Source organism: Myxocyprinus asiaticus, chromosome 7 (assembly GCF_019703515.2).
Source record: "Myxocyprinus asiaticus isolate MX2 ecotype Aquarium Trade chromosome 7, UBuf_Myxa_2, whole genome shotgun sequence".
NCBI classification, from domain to species: Eukaryota; Metazoa; Chordata; class Actinopteri; order Cypriniformes; family Catostomidae; genus Myxocyprinus; species Myxocyprinus asiaticus.
Genome location: NC_059350.1, coordinates 29765626 through 29785809, shown reverse-complemented (window position 1 = coordinate 29785809; position 20184 = coordinate 29765626). Strand labels below are relative to the sequence as shown.

Below are 20184 nucleotides of genomic sequence, written 5' to 3'. Positions count from 1 at the left end.
ATGCGACATATGATGAATGTTTGTCAATCACCATTCGGACCTAACCGGACCAATTTATGACAGTTCCAGCGGGAATTCTCCCGATCTTCCCGATTGCCACCTGGCCCTGCTTGAGACATAACAGACTCGCCAATATATCATGTATTTTGACATTATGTTGTATTTGTCCGTTCAACGCAAGGAGAAGCGAAAGTGATATCTCTTCGGGGCGCGTGCGTTGTCTGAGACGCGGCTGTCTGTGTCACAGAAAAAAAGCTCGCGAGTACTGAATTGAATCCTTTCGTGTCTTCGTGCGCTTGAATGGTTTAAAATCACTTGCATGTTGAAATTGGCAAGGTGTATTTGTCCGTTCAAGCCTAAGAAGAGACGAAAGAGAACGCGCTTCTGGGCTCGTGCGTTGTCTGTTTGTGTGTGCGTGTTACAATGTATCAGCGCAATAGTTTAGAACGGCGATTAACTAACCTGTACAATAAACTGTATAAAACATGCATTCATGCGATCAGTACTGAGTATCCAGATGGTAAAAACAAACATAACTTGTGGAGCGCTCTCGGAGCATGCATTTATTTGTCATTTTCAATGGATGGAAAATGGAAGTAATAAAAAGGTTTTGTTATCTTGGGGCTCCCTCTAGTGGACAGCATTGCTCCACTAGAGGGGGCATTTTTGCTCAGCCAATGTAAGTCTATGTGATTTTTTTTATTTTATTTATTTTTTTATCGTCATTTATATAAAAACTGTAAGTTGGATCAGGTAGAACAGATGTAGCAACAAACTTCAGAACAGTCCCAAGGTCTGTGGCGATTTTGGTGCTTGTAGCATTAAAGCTCTAAGAGGAGTAGCAGTTGAAAATTTTAGTCTCAGAATAATAATAATAATAATAATAATAATAATAAGTTTAAATAGTATAACAATATGTTGGCTTTGTCAAGCCAACATAATAATAAGCTTATGTAGTAGATCAGTATGTTGACTTTTTCAAGCCAACATAATAATTAGACTGAAAAGTTTGTGGACAAACTTTAGGTTGGCTTGAGAAAGCCTAGCCTGAAAGTTTGAAGTAGTTGTAAAAGCTTGAAGTTTGAAGTTTGAAGTAGTTACATGTTTAAGTAGTAGTTTTAAAAGTTCAAAGTATAAAGATTATAAGACCATTCATGTTATCAGACAAATAGATAGATAGATAGATAGATATGTTCTGGTTCAGAGATATGTGATTTGTTACTTGGTTGCTAGGGTAACCTCATCTGGTTGCTAGGCAGTTACCAAGGTGATACTCAAAAGGCTCCTTGCTACCCTGAGTCAAATGAAAGAAACCAGATGTCTCTATGATATTCTGATCCGGAGATATCCATCTAAGCTCATTTTAATGGAAGTCAATGGGTTTTGGTTGCTTGGGTGCACTAAATTGTTACTAGGGTGTGGCTAAGTATTGTCCAGCATGATATTTAAAGGCTCCTTGCTGGTCTGAGTCAATTAAGCCAAAGTTGAAGTCTCTACGATGTTGTGGTGCAGAGATATGTGTTTTGCTATACGGTTGTTAGGGTAAGTTCAACTGGTTGCTAGGAAGTTGCCATGGTGATCTTAAAAATGCTGCTTGCTGGACTGAGTGTAATGAGACAAACCGGAAGACTCTATGACATTCTGATCAGGAGATATCCATCGAAGCCATTTTGAATGGCAGTCAATGGGTTTTGGTTGCTAGGGTGCACTAAATGGTTGCTAGGTTGTATGCAGTTGCTAGGGTGTTAAAGTGATAGAGTGAAAGAAACAATAAAAAGAGTGGTGTGATGTAAAGATAGAATAGAAAGTGACAGAGTGATATATAGATAGATAGAAAGTATGAGTGGTAAATTAGAGCACTAAAGACATATTAAAGGCCTTCTGTGTGTCTGTATACTGAATTTTTGACAGTTGGAGTTTGAATAGTCTGAACATTCCATCAGTGTAAGTGAATGGGGATTTTTCTGATGTTTGATTGTCCGCTGTGTGAAAACCATAAGTCCAATCAGTTAGAAAAGATATAGCACACTATTTGGGATTAGTCTGAAGGTCTGTGCTGAGTTTGGTGCATGTAGTTTAAAAGCTCTAGGAGGAGTTAGAAATTTTAGTCTCAGAAGAAGAATAACTATAAATAGATTGAAAAGTTCGTGGACAAACTTTAGGTTGGCTTGAGAAAGCCTAGCCTGAAAGTTTGTAGTAGTTGTAAAAGCTTGAAGTTTGAAAGTTTGAAGTTTGAAATAGTTACAAGTTTAAGTAGCAGTTTTAAAAGTTCAAAGTTTAAAGATAATAAGACCATTCATTCTATCAGATAGATAGATAGATACAGTGCATCCGGAAAGTATTCACAGCCCTTCACTTTTTCCACATTTTGTTATGTTACAGCCTTATTCCAAAATGGATTAAATTCATTATTTTCCTCAAAATTCTACAAACAATACCCCATAATGACAACGTGAAAGAAGTTTGTTTGAAATCTTTGCAAATTTATTAAAAATAGAAAACGAAACAAATCACATGTACATAAGTATTCACAGCCTTTGCCATGACACTCAAAATTGAGCTCAGGTGCATCCTGTTTCCACTGATCATCCTTGAGATGTTTCTACAACTTGATTGGAGCCCACCTGTGGTAAATTCAGTTGATTGGACATGATTTGGAAAGGCACACACTTGTCTATATAAGGTCCCACAGTTAACAGTGCATGTCAGAGCACAAACCAAGCCATGAAGTCCAAGGAATTGTCTGTAGACCTCCGAGACAGGGTTGTATTGAGGCACAGATCTGGGGAAGGGTACAGAAAAATTTCTGCAGCATTGAAGGTCCCAATGAGCACAGTGGCCTCCATCATCCATAAATGGAAGAAGTTTGGAACCACCAGGACTCTTCCTAGAGCTGGCCGCCCGGCCAAACTGAGCGATCGGGGGAGAAGGGCCATAGTCAGGGAGGTGACCAAGAACCCGAAGGTCACTCTGACAGAAATCCAGCATTTCTCTGTGGAGAGAGGAGAAACTTCCAGAAGAACAACCATCTCTGCAGCACTCCAACCATCAGGCCTGTATGGTAGAGTGTCCAGACAGAAGCCACTGTCAAAGGCACATGACAGCCCGCCTGGAGTTTGCCAAAAGGCACCTGAAGGACTCTCAGACCATGAGAAACAAAGATTGAGCTCTTTGGCCTGAATGGCAAGCGTCATGTCTGGAGGAAACTAGGCACCGCTCATCACCTGGCCAATACCATCCCTACAGTGAAGCATGGTGGTGGCAGCATCATGCTGTGGGGAAGTTTTTCAGCGGCAGGAACTGGGAGACTAGTCATGATCGAAGGAAAGATGAATGCAGCAATGTACAAAGACATCCTTGATGAAAACCTGTTCCAGAGCGCTCTGGACCTCAGACTGGGGCGAAGATTCATCTTCCAACAGGACAACGACCCTAAGCACACAGCCAAGATAACAAAGGAGTGGCTACGGAACAACTTTGTGATTGTCCTTGAGTGGCCCAGCCAGAGCCCAGACTTGAACCCGATTGAACATCTCTGGAGAGATCTGAAAATGGCTGTGCACCGACACTCCCCATCCAACCTGATGGAGCTTGAGAGGTCCTGCAAAGAAGAATGGGAGAAACTGCCCAAAAATAGGTGTGCCAAGCTTGTAGCATCATACACAAAAAGACTTGAGGCTGTAATTGGTGCCAAAGGTGCTTCAAGAAAGTATTGAGCAAAGGCTGTGAATACTTATGTACATGTGATTTCTTTTTTTGTTCTTTTTTTATTTGTAATAAATTTGCAAAGATTTCAAACAAACTTCTTTCACGTTGTCATTATGGGGTATTGTTTGTAGAATTTTGAGGAAAATAATGAATTTAATCCATTTTGGAATAAGGCTGTAACATAACAAAATGTGGAAAAAGTGAAGCGCTGTGAATACTTTCCGAATGCACTGTAGATTGATAGATAGATAGATAGATAGATAGATAGATAGACAGATAGATAGATATGTTCTGGTTCAGAGATATGTGATTTGTTACTTGGTTGCTAGGGTAACCCGATCTGGTTGCTATGCAGTTACCAAGGTGATACTTAACAAGGCTCCTTGCTATCCTGAGTGAAATAAGTCAGCACAATGGTCTGGTGCAGAGATATGTGATTTGTTACTTGGTTGCTAGGGTAACCTCATGTGGTTGCTAGGCAGTTACCAGAGTGATGCTTAATGAGGCGCCTTGCTATCCTGAGTGAAATAAGTCAACCCTGAAGTCTCTACAATTTTTTGGTGCAGAGATATGTGATTTGTTACTTGGTTGCTAGGCAGTTACCAAGGTGATCCTTAACATGGCTCCTTGCTATCCTAAGTGAAATAAGTCAACCCGGTAGTCTCTACGGTTTGGTGCATGTAGCTTAAAAGCTGTAGGAGGAGTTACAGTCAGACATTTTAGCCTCAGAATAATAATAATAACTAGATAGGTACATTTCCTGAAGAAAATGTGAGTGGTGCTTGCCGTGGCAACATTTCTCACCACGATGTCCCACCGACTGCCCCAAGTTGAAAGTGGCCACCCCCATGACAGTAGGATGTTCTGGTGCAGAGATATTGTTGTTCCATGGTTGCTATGGTAACCCATCTGGTTGCTATGCAGTTAGCAGGGTGATACTTAACAAGGCTACTTGCCATCCTGAGTGAAATAAGTCAACCCGGAAGTCTCTATGATTTTCTGGTGCAGAGATATGTGATTTGTTACTTGGTTGCTAGGGTAACCCCATCTGGTTGCTAGGCAGTTACCAGGGTGATACTTATCAAGGCTACTTGCCATCATGAGTGAAATAAGTCAACAAGGAAGTCTCTACAATGTTCTGGTGCAGAGATATATGAATTGTTACTTTGTTGCTAGGGTAATCCCATGTGGTTGCTAGGCAGTTAACAGAGTGATACTTAATGAGGCTCCTTGCTATCCTGAGTGAAATAAGTCAACCCGGAAGTCTCTACGATATTCTGTTGCAGAGATATATGATTTGTTACTTGGTTGCTAGGGAAACTCCATCTGGTTGCTAGGCAGTTACCAGGGTGATACTTATCAAGGCTACTTACCATCCTGAGTGAAATAAGTCAACCCAGAAGTCTCTACGATGTTGTGGTGCAGAGATATGTGTTTTGTTACTTGGTTGCTAGGGTAAGCCCATGTGGTTGCTAGGCAGTTACCAATGTGATACTTAACATGGCTCCTTGCCATCCTGAGTGAAATAAGTCAACCCGGAAGTCTCTATGGTTTTCTGGTGCAGAGATATGTGATTTGTTACTTGGTTGCTAGGGTAACCCCATCTGGTTGCTAGGCAGTTACTGAGGTGATACTTAACATGGCTCCTTGCCATCCTTAGTGAAATAAGTCAACCCGAAAGTGTCTACGATGTTCTGGTGCAGAGATATGTGTTTTGTTACTTGTTTGCAAGGGTAAGCCCATGTGGTTGCTAGGCAGTTACCAATGTGATACTTAACATGGCTCCTTGCTATCCTGAGTGAAATAAGTCAACCCGGAAGTCTCTATGGCATTCTGATCCTGAGATAATCATCTTAGTGATTTTGAATGGAAGTCAATGGTGTTTGGTTGCTAGGGTGCTCTAAATGGTTGCTAGGGCATGGCTAAGTAGTTCCCATGATGATAGTTGTGACTGATTGCTCACCCATTTGTCATGTCACTAGGACATTCTGGTCCGAAGATATCACACTCTAAGTGAAAGCAAAAGTGTTGGTTGCTAGGGTGCTCTAAATGGTTGCCAGTGCATGGCTAGCCAGTGAACAGAGAGATTCTTATTGGCTGCTTACTAACCTGACTCATAAGAGCCAATCCCCAAGTGTTTACGACATTCTGTTCCGAAGATATTCTTCTGAGACATTTTGAATGGAAGTTAATGGGGGGTGGTTGCTAGGTCCCATAAATGGTTGTTAGTGCATGGCTATGCCATTTCCAAGGTGATACTTAAAGAGTGATTGGTATCCTGATTGAAATGAGCCCGCCTCCATGTATCTATGTCATTCTGATTGGGAGATATGATCTGGCAACTTTCTTGCATTGACTGCCATAGTAGGAACAAAATTCTTTTCCCATAGTACCCTATGGGACTTTTTGGTATGGTTTTTTGCCCCCCTTTTTACCCCATGGGGTACATTTTACCCCCAAACACAGGGTATGATCGAACACGGCTTGCTAGCCCGAATCAAATGAGAGCACCCACATGTGTCTAGGACATTCTGATCAGAAGATATCACACTCAGCCATTTTGAATGGAAGTCAGTGGGGATGGTTGCTAGGGTGCTCTAAATGGTTGTTAGGGTGTGGCTAAGTAGTTTTTCAAGTGGATACATGAAGACTGTTTGCTCACCCATGTGAAATAAGCCAACTGCCATGTCTGTAGTATGTTCTGATCCAAAGATATCCCTCTCGGCCATTTCTAATGGAGGTCTATGGGGGCGGTTGGTAGGGTGCCTTAAATGGTTGCTAGGGTGTGGCTACACCATTTCCAAGATGATTCCTAAAGACTGATTGGTAGGCCGATTGAAATGAGCCTGCCCCATGTCTCTATGTCATTCTGATTGGGAGATATGATTTGACAACTTTCTTGCATTGACTGCATAGTAGGGAAAAAAAAAATGAGATCCTTGCCATAGTATGCCTATGGGAAATTTTTGGGATGTTTTTTGCCCCCCAGGGGTGCACCGTACCCCCAATCCCCTAGAAAAGTCATAGCACAGGTGTCGTCAATAGGCCGGTCGATTTGACACCTAATTCATGGGTCTACTACAAACGGTGTGGGATGAGTTAGGTGCCGAATTTTTGTACGGAATAAGGAGAAGAATTTGCTTCGCAAGAATAATTATTAATAATTTGTTAATAAATATTAATAATTTGCTATAAAGAATAATTGCTCCGCAAGCACCACTAATAATAAGTATGTGTGATTACTATAGTGACGCTTTGCTCCGGAAGCATCACTAATTAATAATCAATACAATGCAGTCAGTAAACTTCCAACTACAAACTACACAGTAACATGATTAGATATGGTAACAAATAAGCCTATAATACATGAGAGGAAGGTTTGTGTGTGTGTGTGTGTGTAAGGAGGGAAGGAGGGCACAAAATGGCGGATGTGGCTCTCGTAGAGAGTACGTCATGCTAATGTGGGCGGAGAGACTTGTTAATGGCGTCTGCCCGTTTAACACGTGTCTCCACTGGTCATTAACTTAGGGACAAAGCTGAGCTTTATCGCCAAGCTATCTACTCAACAAATGTGTGTTTGGGTATGTTTGTTAGGGGTTATGTGTGTGTGCGATTAGTACGAGAGAGAGAACAGGGTAACGGCACCGAAGCCGTTTTTAGTGATCGTGGTTGAGAAGGCAACTGTTAGTTTGTCACTCAGAGTCGCGGTGAACGGCTTGTAATCTGTCCGCCTCGGTTGTTGATTCTTTAATGGATAAACTCAGTGTGCTGGTCTCACCCGCGATGGCAGAAATACACAACAGTCCAGTGTGGTTGGACGACAACACAGCAAATCTCATTCGTGGTAAAAGTAAGTAACAGTAATACATTGAGTATTATTAGCAGCAGTGAGCGGACTCGGCGGTCCTTAAACTGTACAAGCAATAGCCTTGATACACAAGAATAACACACTATAATAATCTATGTCTGCCCAGACGTAAACCTCTTACTTGAGTCGCGTGAGAACACGGGTAGAATTTGTGTTTGTCCGTCATTTGACTCCCACTCGGTTCCTCAAAGCTCGGGTGATGACGGGAGGCCGTTTCCTCACTCTGTCGGTGGGCGGTACGGCAGCTGATTCTTGGCAGGTCGGCGGAGAAAACAGCAAAGTCGACTCGTTGAAGAAGGAAGAGAAATCTTCTTTCTTCACATGTACAGGCAAATGGGTGAAGACGCAGATTGCTCGGCAGTCTCCTCCGGATCCGTTAGCATGCTTGGTGGAACACGGAGAAATCTCAACTCGTCCAGCGAGATGGAGATCGTATGGCCAAAGTTTCAGGTACGTACGTTACTTCCTTTGGCAATGAGGCTACACCTGGGAGCAGCAGAGCTGCATCTAGATGCGGCACATACTGTCGCTGGAAGCAACGGCCAGTAAGATCTCCGAGGTTTTTATACTGCCGATGACGTCATGGTTGAGGGACGCGTTCTGTTGTGCGCCTCATCCAATAGGAGTTGAGAGTTTGATCCTTCAGAATTTCACACATAGGTGTAAAGTGAGCAAGGCTTCATGGGATCTGTAGTCTGTTTTGGACTCCCTTTGTTTGATTTTGGCATGGTTTTTATCAGGCTGTATGTAGGCCTCAGTCAGGCTTTATGACTGTATGCAGGCCTGCCTTTGTCTCATATCTGAGTACATGAGGCCCAACACCAATGTCTGTGTTTCTTTGCCCAGTCTAACTTTTTCTTTTTGTTTTTCTGTTTCAAAAGTGGCTTTTTCTTTGCAATTCTTCCCATAAGGCCTGCACCCCTGAGTCTTCTCTTTACTGTTGTACATGAAACTGGTGTTGAGCGGGTACAATTCAATGAAGCTGTCAGCTGAGGACATATGAGGCATCTATTTCTCAAACTAGAGACTCTGATGTACTTATCCTCTTGTTTAGTTGTACATCTGGGCCTTCCACATCTCTTTTTGTCCTTGTTAGAGCCAGTTGTCCTTTGTCTTTGAAGACTGTAGTGTACACCTTTGTATGAAATCTTCAGTTTTTTGGCAATTTCAAGCATTGTATAGCCTTCATTCCTCAAAACAATGATTGACTGACGAGTTTCTAGAGAAAGCTGTTTCTTTTTTTGCCATTTTTGACCAAATTTTGAACTTAAGATATGCCAGTCTATTGCATACTGTGGCAACTCAAAAACAAACACAAAGCTTCATTTAACGAATCAGATAGCTTTCAGTGGTGTTTGATATAATGATTTTCTAGTACCAAATTAGCAATTTAGCATGATTACTCAAGGATAAGGTGTTGGAGTGATGGCTGCTGGAAATGGGGCCTGTCTAGATTTGATCATAAATGACTTTTTCAAATAGTGTTGGTGCTGTTTTTTTACATCAGTAATGTCCTGACTATACTTTGTGATCAGCTGAATGCCACTTTGGTGAATTAAAGTACCAATTTCCTTCCGAAACAGCAAAATATGTACATTATTTCAAAGAAGACCATGTCTGGCACTCGATATGGTCTTCTGCTGTTCTAGCACATCTGCCTCAAGGTTCGACATGTTGTGCTGAGATGTTATTTTGCTCACTACTATTGTACAGAGTGGTTATCTGAGTTACCGTAGCCTTTCTGTCAGGTCGAACCAGTCTATGATTGGTGTTAAACTTAGCTACTGCTTCTGACCAACAACTATTGCCATGTTGGCCAATATTTTTGTGCTTGTGTAGTTGAAGACATTTATTTTGTGCTCACATTGCAAAGTACAAATGTTCTTTACAGTTCTCTAATGACATTATACAGTATACATTAATGTGATTTTGTATTATAATCAGAGCTGGAAATTAACAATTATGCAACATTTATGCAATTTTAAAATCAGCTAAGAAAATAATTGTCAAAATTAAACAAGAGATAGGACAGAATGGTGGAAATTGATTTGTTGAAATAATATTTGTTCAGTGTGATTATATTTTTATTCTCCTGTGTTATTTTCCCAATTTTTTCCTTTTAGGATGTACAGCATAGTGTCTCCTCAGGACCAATCATGTCACACTCCCACAATTCACCTGAAAACTGTGCAATGACTGAAGGAGTGATCCAAGTGGGGCCCTACACAGGTAGACTACTTAGCTTAAGCATGCTTTGAACTTGAATGTAAGTTGTGTTCTTCACAAAAATGCATATAGTGCCTCAACGTGCTGCATTTACTTGCAAACTTATGATGTGATCATGATTTCCTCAGGCTGGTTTGAAATGTTGATCATAAAAAACACTTGTGATAGCCTAACTGAGATAAGGCTAGATGGGGTTTTTCTCTCAGTCGTTAAGTTAGTAGACTGGACAGTAGGTTCAGTATCTTTTCACTATACAGCACATCCAATGTGAACCCACAGTTAGTTCATTTGAGTATCTGTGTTTCTCTTTGAGTGTCATGTGGAGAGGGGGGAATTTGAATTTGAAAGGAAAGATGTTCCTGTCTCATTATGGTGTCATCTGTGATCTTTTTTTTTTTTTTTCATCTGCTGCCCCCTTCCATTATTTCATCCTCATTCACTGTGTGAATTAATTTGTTGGATGGAAACTAGGCAACCTGTCATTAGTTAGTCATAACTGCTGACCATCCATTTTTATTATTTCTCTGCATTTTCCTCATCACTTGTTTGCTAAAGACAATGGAGCTTCTTCCATTGACATACTGCAGTATCAGCTACTGGCAAGGAAATTGATTTGATTAAATAATTTAAATGGTCCATATTCAACAATTTTGTATAATTTTGATTATAAAGTCCATTTATGATGTTGGTTTAGGTTTATTGCACTAAAACTTAATTTAGTATTACATGAACATCTACCCTTTCCCTGGCTTTTTTTTTTTTTTTTTTTTTTTTTTTGCTGCTGCTGCTTACCTTTTTATACTTTCATATGTAAACAATCTCTGTTATGATTAGCTAACCTCCTCATACAGATGTAGTTCACACTGTTTTTTTATCAGGGTGGTCTTGAAAATGAAATAGTGATTAATATGTAAATGTGGATGTTCATTTTAATGTGTGAATAGTCCTGATATCATAAACGTGACATGTTCTAAATTACCAATTTTTACAGCAAACTTTTTTATTAAGGGGCTGGGTGAACAGTGCTTAGCTTTGCATTATGAACTTTATATGTCTTCATAGCACAATTAAATTTTTTGTATTTCAAAAGAGCAAGGACAATCCTGTTTTCCACGAAATGTGCCCTATTAACCATTTCCGTATGAACAATTTTCCATAAAAACAAGATGAAGGCATGGTGTGTTTTTGCCCCTCTGTGGCTGTATTTTACAGAAAGTGTTTCAAGCTCATAGTATAAATCATGAAATTCATCTCTGACCATTTTTAGGGGTGGCAAACCAGGCCACCACACCTACAGTTGTTCCCAGTCCAGCAGCAGCCAGCTGGCTAGCTCACAGCATCAGCGATAATCAGGTGGAGATACAGAAAGGTACCTCATAACAGAAGATACCGCGCATGGATCTACATTTCCTTATCTCTTCCTTACTAAAGCTGCGCTGTCAGTTTTGTTTCAGACTGTACCATTATAAAGACATTATTTTAAAATTAATTGCTTCCAGTGGTGTCTAATAAAACCATTTTCGATCTTTAAGACATATAATCTTATTTCTTTATTTTACTTTATTTTATCATATTACTACAACACATCAACAACTTTTAGATATATTGATGTCATAGAATTGATGTCACAGTTGTCTTATCGCATTGGTAGTGCTGTGCAGTACGTGGTTAACTTTATGATGATGTTTTGGTAAATCCTTCCAAGCCTGTTTTTTCCCTCATCACTTTTCTCTTCGTTAATTTGGAGTCGGGACTCACTCATACGTCTTGGCTGACTACCCCGGAGATCAGTAATGCAAAACAATGCACGGCTTTTTTCAATTTCCACTGTCTCTAACTTTCTTCTTATAATAAAGAGACTCAATTTTTATGTTTTTATATATATATATATATATATATATATATATATATATACAGGTACATCTCAATAAATTAGAATGTCATGGAAAAGTTCATTTATTTCAGTAATTCAACTCAAATTGTGAAACTCGTGTATTAAATAAATTCAGTGCACACAGACTGAAGTAGTTTAAGTCTTTGGTTCTTTTAATTGTGATGATTTTGTCTCACATTTTACAGAAACCCACCAATTCACTTATCTCAAAAAATTAGAATACATCATAAGACCAAAAAAAAAAAAACATTTTTAGTGAATTGTTGGCCTTCTGGAAAGTATGTTCATTTACTGTATATGTACTCAATACTTGGTAGGGGCTCCTTTTGCTTTAATTACTGCCTCAATTCGGCGTGGCATGGAGGTGATCAGTTTGTGGCACTGCTGAGGTGGTATGGAAGCCCAGGTTTCTTTGACAGTGGCCTTCAGCTCATCTGCATTTTTTTGGTCTCTTGTTTCTCATTTTCCTCTTGACAATACCCCATAGATTCTCTATGGGGTTCAGGTCTGGTGAGTTTGCTGGCCAGTCAAGCACACCAACACCATGGTCATTTAACCAACTTTTGGTGCTTTTGGCAGTGTGGGCAGGTGCCAAATCCTGCTGGAAAATGAAATCAGCATCTTTAAAAAGCTGGTCAGCAGAAGGAAGCATGAAGTGCTCCAAAATGTCTTGGTAAACGGGTGCAGTGACTTTGGTTTTCAAAAAACACAATGGACCAACACCAGCAGATGACATTGCACCCCAAATCATCACAGACTGTGGAAACTTAACACTGGACTTCTAGCAACTTGGGCTATGAGCTTCTCCACCCTTCCTCCAGACTCTAGGACCTTGGTTTCCAAATGAAATACAAAACTTGCTCTCATCTGAAAAGAGGACTTTGGACCACTGGGCAACAGTCCAGTTCTTCTTCTCCTTAGCCCAGGTAAGACGCCTCTGACGTTGTCTGTGGTTCAGGAGTGGCTTAACAAGAGGAATACGACAACTGTAGCCAAATTCCTTGACATGTCTGTGTGTGGTGGCTCTTGATGCCTTGACCCCAGCCTCAGTCCATTCCTTGTGAAGTTCACCCAAATTCTTGAATCGATTTTGCTTGACAATCCTCATAAGGCTGCGTTTCTCTTGGTTGGTTGTGCATCTTTTTCTTCCACACTTTTTCCTTCCATTCAACTTTCTGTTAACATGCTTGGATACAGCACTCTGTGAACAGCCAGCTTCTTTGGCAATGAATGTTTGTGGCTTACCCTCCTTGTGAAGGGTGTCAATGATTGTCTTCTGGACAACTGTCAGATCAGCAGTCTTCCCCATGATTGTGTAGCCTAGTGAACCAAACTGAGAGACCATTTTGAAGGCTCAGGAAACCTTTGCAGGTGTTTTGAGTTGATTAGCTGATTGGCATGTCACCATATTCTAATTTTTTGAGATAGTGAATTGGTGGGTTTTTGTTAAATGTGAGCCAAAATCATCACAATTAAAAGAACCAAAGACTTAAACTACTTCAGTCTGTGTGCATTGAATTTATTTAATACACGAGTTTCACAATTTGAGTTGAATTACTGAAATAAATGAACTTTTCCACGACATTCTAATTTATTGAGATGCACCTGTATATATTTAATCTGTTCTTGCCATGTGGATAGCCTTGTTGCTGACATGGTGCTAAAAATAAATAAATAAATAATAAAGAGACTCTGTTTCACACTTTCATACTATTTGTATTGTAATAGTTCTCTGCATATTCTGGGAAAATATTTGCTCAGTAGCAACAATTGAAAACAATTATCTTGAATGATAATATTGGAGTTTACTCAATGTGCTCGCATCCATTTTGATTGACTTAATTTAGCCAATGATAACATAATCATTCTTTCTTATCAGCTGACATATTGTGGTCTTTATAGTTTATGCCTTGGTGTCTCAGAACCTTACTCTGGGAAGATGAGTAGGGCATGTGACCAAAGAGAGCTAATTTAATATCACTTGAATTTCTCTTGTCATTAAATAGTTTTTATTTTGTCATCAGGTGCTTTGAGAGGGCAGCAAAAGGGAGGGGCAGTGGTCCTTGCTGGTGACATGAAGAGTCCTGCCATAGAGAAATTGGAGCTGGTGAGGAAGTGGAGCATCAACACTTATAAAGTGAGTGATTCCGGCTGTAGTGATAATGATGGAATCATAATTCACTTGAACGGTCTTAAGCAGAACAAGTCTCAAAAAACTTGGAAAACGTGTGCTGTTTGGTACTTGAATTTTTAGTGAATATTGTAGAATGTAGTAGAAATGTAGTGTGCAGCCACGAAAGGGACAAATAGAGGAGATGTTGGGCTGTGGTGTTCATTTTAATTTTAGTCTGGCTTGTGACATTTCCCATTCCAGTTCCCCACACTTCTCCCCGTCTTTTCCTGTCCTCTCTATATTATTACTTTGCAAAAAAAGAAGAGTAGGAAGCTTCTTTTTGTTGCAGTTTTATCACGTTCTTTCATATCTGTCATTCCTGTAACTGTTTCCTCTTTTCATGTTCCCTGCTTTTTCCACTTCTGTTTAACAGATTTCATATGTTATACCCCTTCCCACAGTGCACTAAGCAGATCCTGTCTGAGAATTTAGGTCGTGGCTCCCGTACAGTGGATTTGGATCTGGAGGCTCAGATCGAGCTTCTTCAAGACAACAAACGCAAGTATGAACATGTGGTCAAACTGGCCCAGATGCTGTCCACTCAGCTGGGGCAGATGCTGTTGACACAGAGACAGCTAGGAGATGCATTTGCTGACCTCAGTCTCAAGACACCTGAGCTACATGTAAGTATAAAAAACTAATCATTCCATTTAATAAAGCCTCTCCATTTTATAGGAAATGTCATAATTGTCACAGTGATTTTAATTTGTTAATAAATAACTTTGATCCAACACAAATGCTGATGCAAAGAATATATGGAATATACAGTACTGTGCAAAAGTTTTAGGAACTTGTGAAAAACTTTCAAAGTGAGTATTTCTTAAAAAAAAATAATGACATAAATAGTTTTCATTAATCAATTAACATCATACAAAGTCCAGTAAACAGAAAAAAGTGATAAATCAATATTTGGTGTGAACACTTTTGCCTTCAAAACAGCACCAATTCTCCTACTTACACCTGGACACAGTTTTTCTTGGTTTTTGGCAGATAGGATGTTCCAAACTTCTTGGAGAATTCACCACAGTTCTATTATTTATTTAGGCTGTCTCAGTTCCTTCTGTCTCTTCATGTAATCACAGACTGACCCGATGTTCAGTGGGGGGCTCTTTGAGGGCCATGCCATCTGTTGCAGGGCTCCCTGTTCTATTCTATTCTATTCTATTCTATTTGCAAAAGGAATGTTTGGGAGCATAAAATGTATATTTCCTATTGACACACTAAAGTAGTGGATATAAATAACCATTGTAAGGCAAATGTTTTTGTGAAACATCTTATATGCCTAAGACTTTTGCACAATACTCTACACTCACTGAGCACCTTATTAGGAACACTATAATAAAGTGCCCGACATGGTCTTCTGCTGTTGTAGCCCATCCGCCTCAAGGTTAGACATTTTGTGCATTCTGAGATGCTATTCTGCTCACTACAGTTGTACAGAGTGGTTATCTGAGTTACCGTAGCCTTTCTGTCAGCTTGAACCAGTCTGACTATTCTCCGCTGACCTCGCTCATCAACAAGGTGTTTCCGTTCTGCCACTCACTGGATTTTTTTGTTTTTGTTTTTGGCACCATTCTGAGTAAATTTTAGAGACTGTTGTGCGTGAAAATCCCAGGAGATCAGCAGTTACAGAAACATTCAAACCAGCTCGTCTGACACGAACAACCATGCCACGGTCTAAATCACTGAGATCAAATTTTTTTCCCATTCTGATGATTATTTTGAACAATAACTGAAGCTCCTGACCTGTATCTGCATGATTTTATGCACTGCACTGCTAACACACAATTGGCTGATTTGAAAATCGCATAAGTAGGTTTACAGTTGTTCCTAATAAAGTGCTCAGTGAGTGTATACAGTGGGTTTCAAAAGTCTGAGTCCACATTGAGAAATTCAAACCTGGAAATAAATAAAAAGATGTTGTGGCATTTAAATGCATAAGAAATATTTAACATTCTGCACTATATCTAGATATGGAACATCAAGTTTTGCACAAACTTGTGGAGTCCATGCCAGTTCAAATGCATGCTGTCATGAAAGCAAAAACAAAAGAAACTTGTAGTTGTCTCTGCATATTAAGCTGGGATAAGAGAAAGTATTTTAACAAAAGTTAGCATTTCAGCTTTAAATTAAAATTAAAAATGCAAAATAGAAGAATTTTCCAACTGGGCTTTTGAGCCCCACTGTGTATAATCAGCAATTTTATAAAAGTGGATCACTGTAATTTTGACAATATAACTGGATGCCTTCCATACAGTATTATTTATTTTTTGACTGTTTTTGATGCTCAGTAGTATAGATGTTTCCAGAACCAACACAAATACTAAATACTTTGACAAGATTTTAACCAGTAAGTGCACTGATCCCTTTGGAAGTGACATGTTTCATGGCTTGATTTATATTTGTTACTGTCTAGCTGTTTCTGTATTGGTGTTTGAGTGGCAGCATTCTAGAAATGTGTACATTTGCTGCAGTTTTGAGCTGTAGCCCAATAATATTTGTATCCATGACCAGTGGATACAGTCTGTGAACATATATATCATAAGCATTATGATTACATTTATATTTTACACAAAAATCTAAATGGTGGTTGCTCTAACTCCAACCACAGTTCCACAGTCAATCTTGGTGTGTTTTATATGTACTATGTTTTAGGAGGAGTTTGGCTACAATGCCGAAACCCAAAAACACCTGGCGAAAAATGGAGAAACGCTTTTAGGAGCTATCAACTTCTTTATCTCCAGTGTTAAAACTCTAGTGGACAAAACCATAGAGGATACCATGATCAACATTAAGCAATATGAGACAGCAAGGTATGAATCTATATATACAGTCCTGTACCAATGTATACTATATATTTAGCAAAACAATCCCCATTCTGTGAGGTCTGTGCTCTTTTGGTAGGATTGAGTATGATGCATATCGCACAGATATAGAGGAGCTCAATCTGGGTCCACGGGATGCCAACACACTGCCCAAGATTGAGCTGTCTCAGCAACAGTTCCAGATCCACCGTGAAAAATACGAAAAGATGCGCAATGATGTCTCAGTCAAACTTAAGTTTCTGGAGGAAAACAAGGTAGGTTAATGCATCTTTTAAAATCTAAATGCAGCAATTAATGTATTTTTCTTCTGTTTATTTAGCTGGATAATTAACAATAATAAAACGAATAGTACAGTTCTTAAGTCAATTTACAAATTGACAAGGTTAAAAACAAATTGCCATTAGTGGGACCAAACAGAATTGTGGAAAAATTTAACTGCTCGTTTCTGGTCTTATTGCGAGCAATGCATAATCCATCAGGACATGTTATTTCAAAGAAAACATTTGTCTTGGTATTCTTTCATCAAAATTTAATAACTTGCTCCACCTCTTAAACAATGTAACAAACATATCCAATGATAAAACCAAGCCATCATATTTCCTATTGAAATAATAATAATAATAAAAAAGAAGGATCCATTTGAAGCATCTCCTTAACTCTTGTGCAGTGTGCACACACCAAAAAATCATTAATTATCACAGCAATTTCTACATTTTCACCAGGGTCATTTTAGGATGCAGTCAACAAGAAAAGTGAAGAGAAGTGGATCAGGCAAGCATTTTGATGCAATAACAATATGGTTGAACTTTTCTATTAATGGTAAATGATTGCTTTCAGTTCTGCTTTGACATCAGTAATTTAATTCGATGTAAATGAAAGAAGTCAATGCAGAATTATGAAAAATGCACTTTAAATGCATCTTTAACTGATATTGCAACCATGTGGTAGAAGCTCATAAATTAGGTAGAGGCTAATAAAACTGTTGGGCTCCTTGTTGACCTAAGGAACTACAAAAATGAATAAAATTAAATATTATAATTTGCAGTTTTTCTTCAGGGTGTGCTGATTAAAGGGTTAACATCGAAGAAATTACATTCAGAAATTTTCAGTACTCTGAATTTTGAATTACATTTTCATTGAGAGTTTTTATTCCCTTTTCCTCAGGTGAAGGTTTTACACAACCAGCTGATTCTCTTCCATAATGCTGTCGCTGCATACTTCACAGGCAACCAGCAGCAACTGGAACAGACCCTTAAACAGTTCCACATCAAACTAAAGTTACCAGGAGGAGACATCCCCTCTTGGCTAGAGGAGCACTGATATATCCCCCCTCCCCCTCTAAAGTCAGGTGGGGTATGCTCCTGAGTGGAGGGCAGAAATTTGTGCGCTCCATACGGAAACCAAATCCAAAAAGCAAAAATGTCTTGCTATTACTCCTTTCCCTATTTTACTCCCTTCAGGACACTAAAACCTGTCAGGAAATTTATAAGACAGGAAACTATTTTGATAAAAGATAAATATTTAGCTCTTCTCTTTGTCTTTGCAGTGTGTGCCTACACTTGGAAGTTCATTGTTAAATAATGGCTTTTTGTCTTGTCAGTGGGTGAGTATACACTCAACAAAAAAATAATAATAATCTAGTTGTTTCTAAATCAAGTTACCAGCACTTTATGGTATAAGAAATACAGACACCCACGGGAATCAGGGAGAAATGAGGGGCCTTGTGAATGTTGTAGAGCATTTAGTTTGTCAATAAGGACAATTCAAAATCTGGACAATTCAATAGTCTAAAAACCTTGCCTTTTCCCCCATTTCTAGACCTAATCTTTCTTGTATTACTGCATACTTGTACAGTGGTTTACATCTTCATGTTGCCTTTGAGGGCACGCTGATCTGATTTAGTAGGAAAGGGTTGCCATTTTAGTACAATTTTGGACAATGCTGCTCATAAATTAGCAAAAATGGTGGGATAATCTGAGGTTAAAAACATAATCTTTGGCTTTTTATCTGTAATGTTTGCTATACATTTTTAAAGTGATCATTTTGAAGATCCCATGGGGAGAAGTGGTGGGGCTTAATTTCTGACTTGATGTGACATTCTTTTTGTCAGTAATCTTTTTTGTTGTGAAAACCCAGAAGACTCCACTTACATTTTATGATGCACAGAATGGACCAATACTCAGCTGTATTTGCAGCCAACAACCTCCGTTTAATCTGCACTTGACATTACAATGGCTATCTTTTTTTTTTTTTTTTTTTTTTTAAGTAACCACTCTTTGCATTCCATTTCCTCAAGTACTAAAGAAGGAAACTATTTTGTACAAAATGCAAACCAAATTGATTTGATATGAAGTACCATGTCAGATGCCTCAGCTATTCTATTTTTGTGGTGTTCTTTTTCTTTGCATCTGTTATTTTTTTATACATGTTGCAGGTTAAAAGATCTCAAAAGAGGGGGGGAAGTATGTCAGGAAATGAGCAGCATGAATTAATAAAGAATAAGTTACATTTAACCAGAATACTTAATTATTAAAATTCTGCACTTTTTTAAAAAAATTATTATTCTTGGAGACTCTTAAAACTTCCATCTGATTCTCCTTACCATCTGTCTTACCATCTTTCATTTGATGTATAACTAACTACCTTGTATTTCTATGTGACTTTTCAGTTCTATCCCTGCAGCAGACACACACCAATGTACAGTTAAACGTATGAGAACTGACATGTAAGCATAGCCACACATCTATATATTTGTAAAATCTTGTATTTTACTTTGAGTATAAAAGAATTTTGCTGTGTGCTATTTTGAAGATTTGTTAATAAATTATTCTTGACAGGTGTTTAAGGGCAAAATAGACAAGTCCTGAATGTTGGGAGAAAATAAAAAATCATTCATGAGTCTTTTATGTGATCCATGTTTTATTCACGTGTATTGATCCAATGAATTGTTGGTTTAATTAAAACTTGAATATTTGATTTGTAACATCTATTTCATAGGATCTTAAATCTGAACACTGCCTAGAGAGGGCACTGTTGCGTTTCTTACTAGTTCACTAGCGTTAAACCGTAACTTTAGTCATTGTCATTTAATCGTGACGCTGAAAATGGGGAGATGGAATTTGAGAAAAAATGTACCTGCGTCGTATCAGTTTTTCTTAAAGCTCTTTAAATAACCTCGACCACAGTGTATATAATATACTATACTGCGGTTGTGACTTTTTGTATTTTGTCTGTGTAGTATACAAATCAGCACATATGGGAATCAGTCATCGTCTCTATGCCTAAAAACACCAGCTTAACATGTCTGTCCAGTAAAAATAATAGACCCACTGGAGCTCTGCAAAGTGTTTACCATAAGGTTTCATTCGTTAATTGGTTAATGTATTCGGTATCATAAACTAACAATAAACAAGATTTTTTTTTTTTTACAGCATTTATTAATCTTTGTTAATGCTAGTTAATTAAATACAATTGTTCATTGTTAGGTCAT

At 38.8% G+C, this 20184-nt stretch overlaps 1 protein-coding gene across 8 annotated transcripts in view; it reads left to right on the top strand.

Moving 5' to 3' along the window:
• LOC127443705 (arfaptin-1-like) overlaps positions 1-19595 on the top strand; it is a 70605-nt gene extending 51010 nt beyond the window's left edge. For 5 of the 8 annotated variants that reach the window (XM_051702522.1, XM_051702518.1, XM_051702523.1 and 2 more), the window contains 7 exons: positions 9700-9805; positions 11070-11171; positions 13721-13833; positions 14271-14492; positions 16525-16682; positions 16774-16948; positions 17859-19595. In XM_051702522.1, coding sequence (XP_051558482.1) covers positions 9733-9805; positions 11070-11171; positions 13721-13833; positions 14271-14492; positions 16525-16682; positions 16774-16948; positions 17859-18014 — 999 coding nt within the window. In that variant the 5' untranslated portion in view covers positions 9700-9732 and the 3' untranslated portion in view covers positions 18015-19595. The remainder of the gene's footprint in view (positions 1-9699; positions 9806-11069; positions 11172-13720; positions 13834-14270; positions 14493-16524; positions 16683-16773; positions 16949-17858) is intronic. The other 3 variants (XM_051702524.1, XM_051702525.1, XM_051702521.1) reach the window with 1 other exon arrangement.
• The last annotated feature ends 589 nt before the right edge of the window (positions 19596-20184 follow it).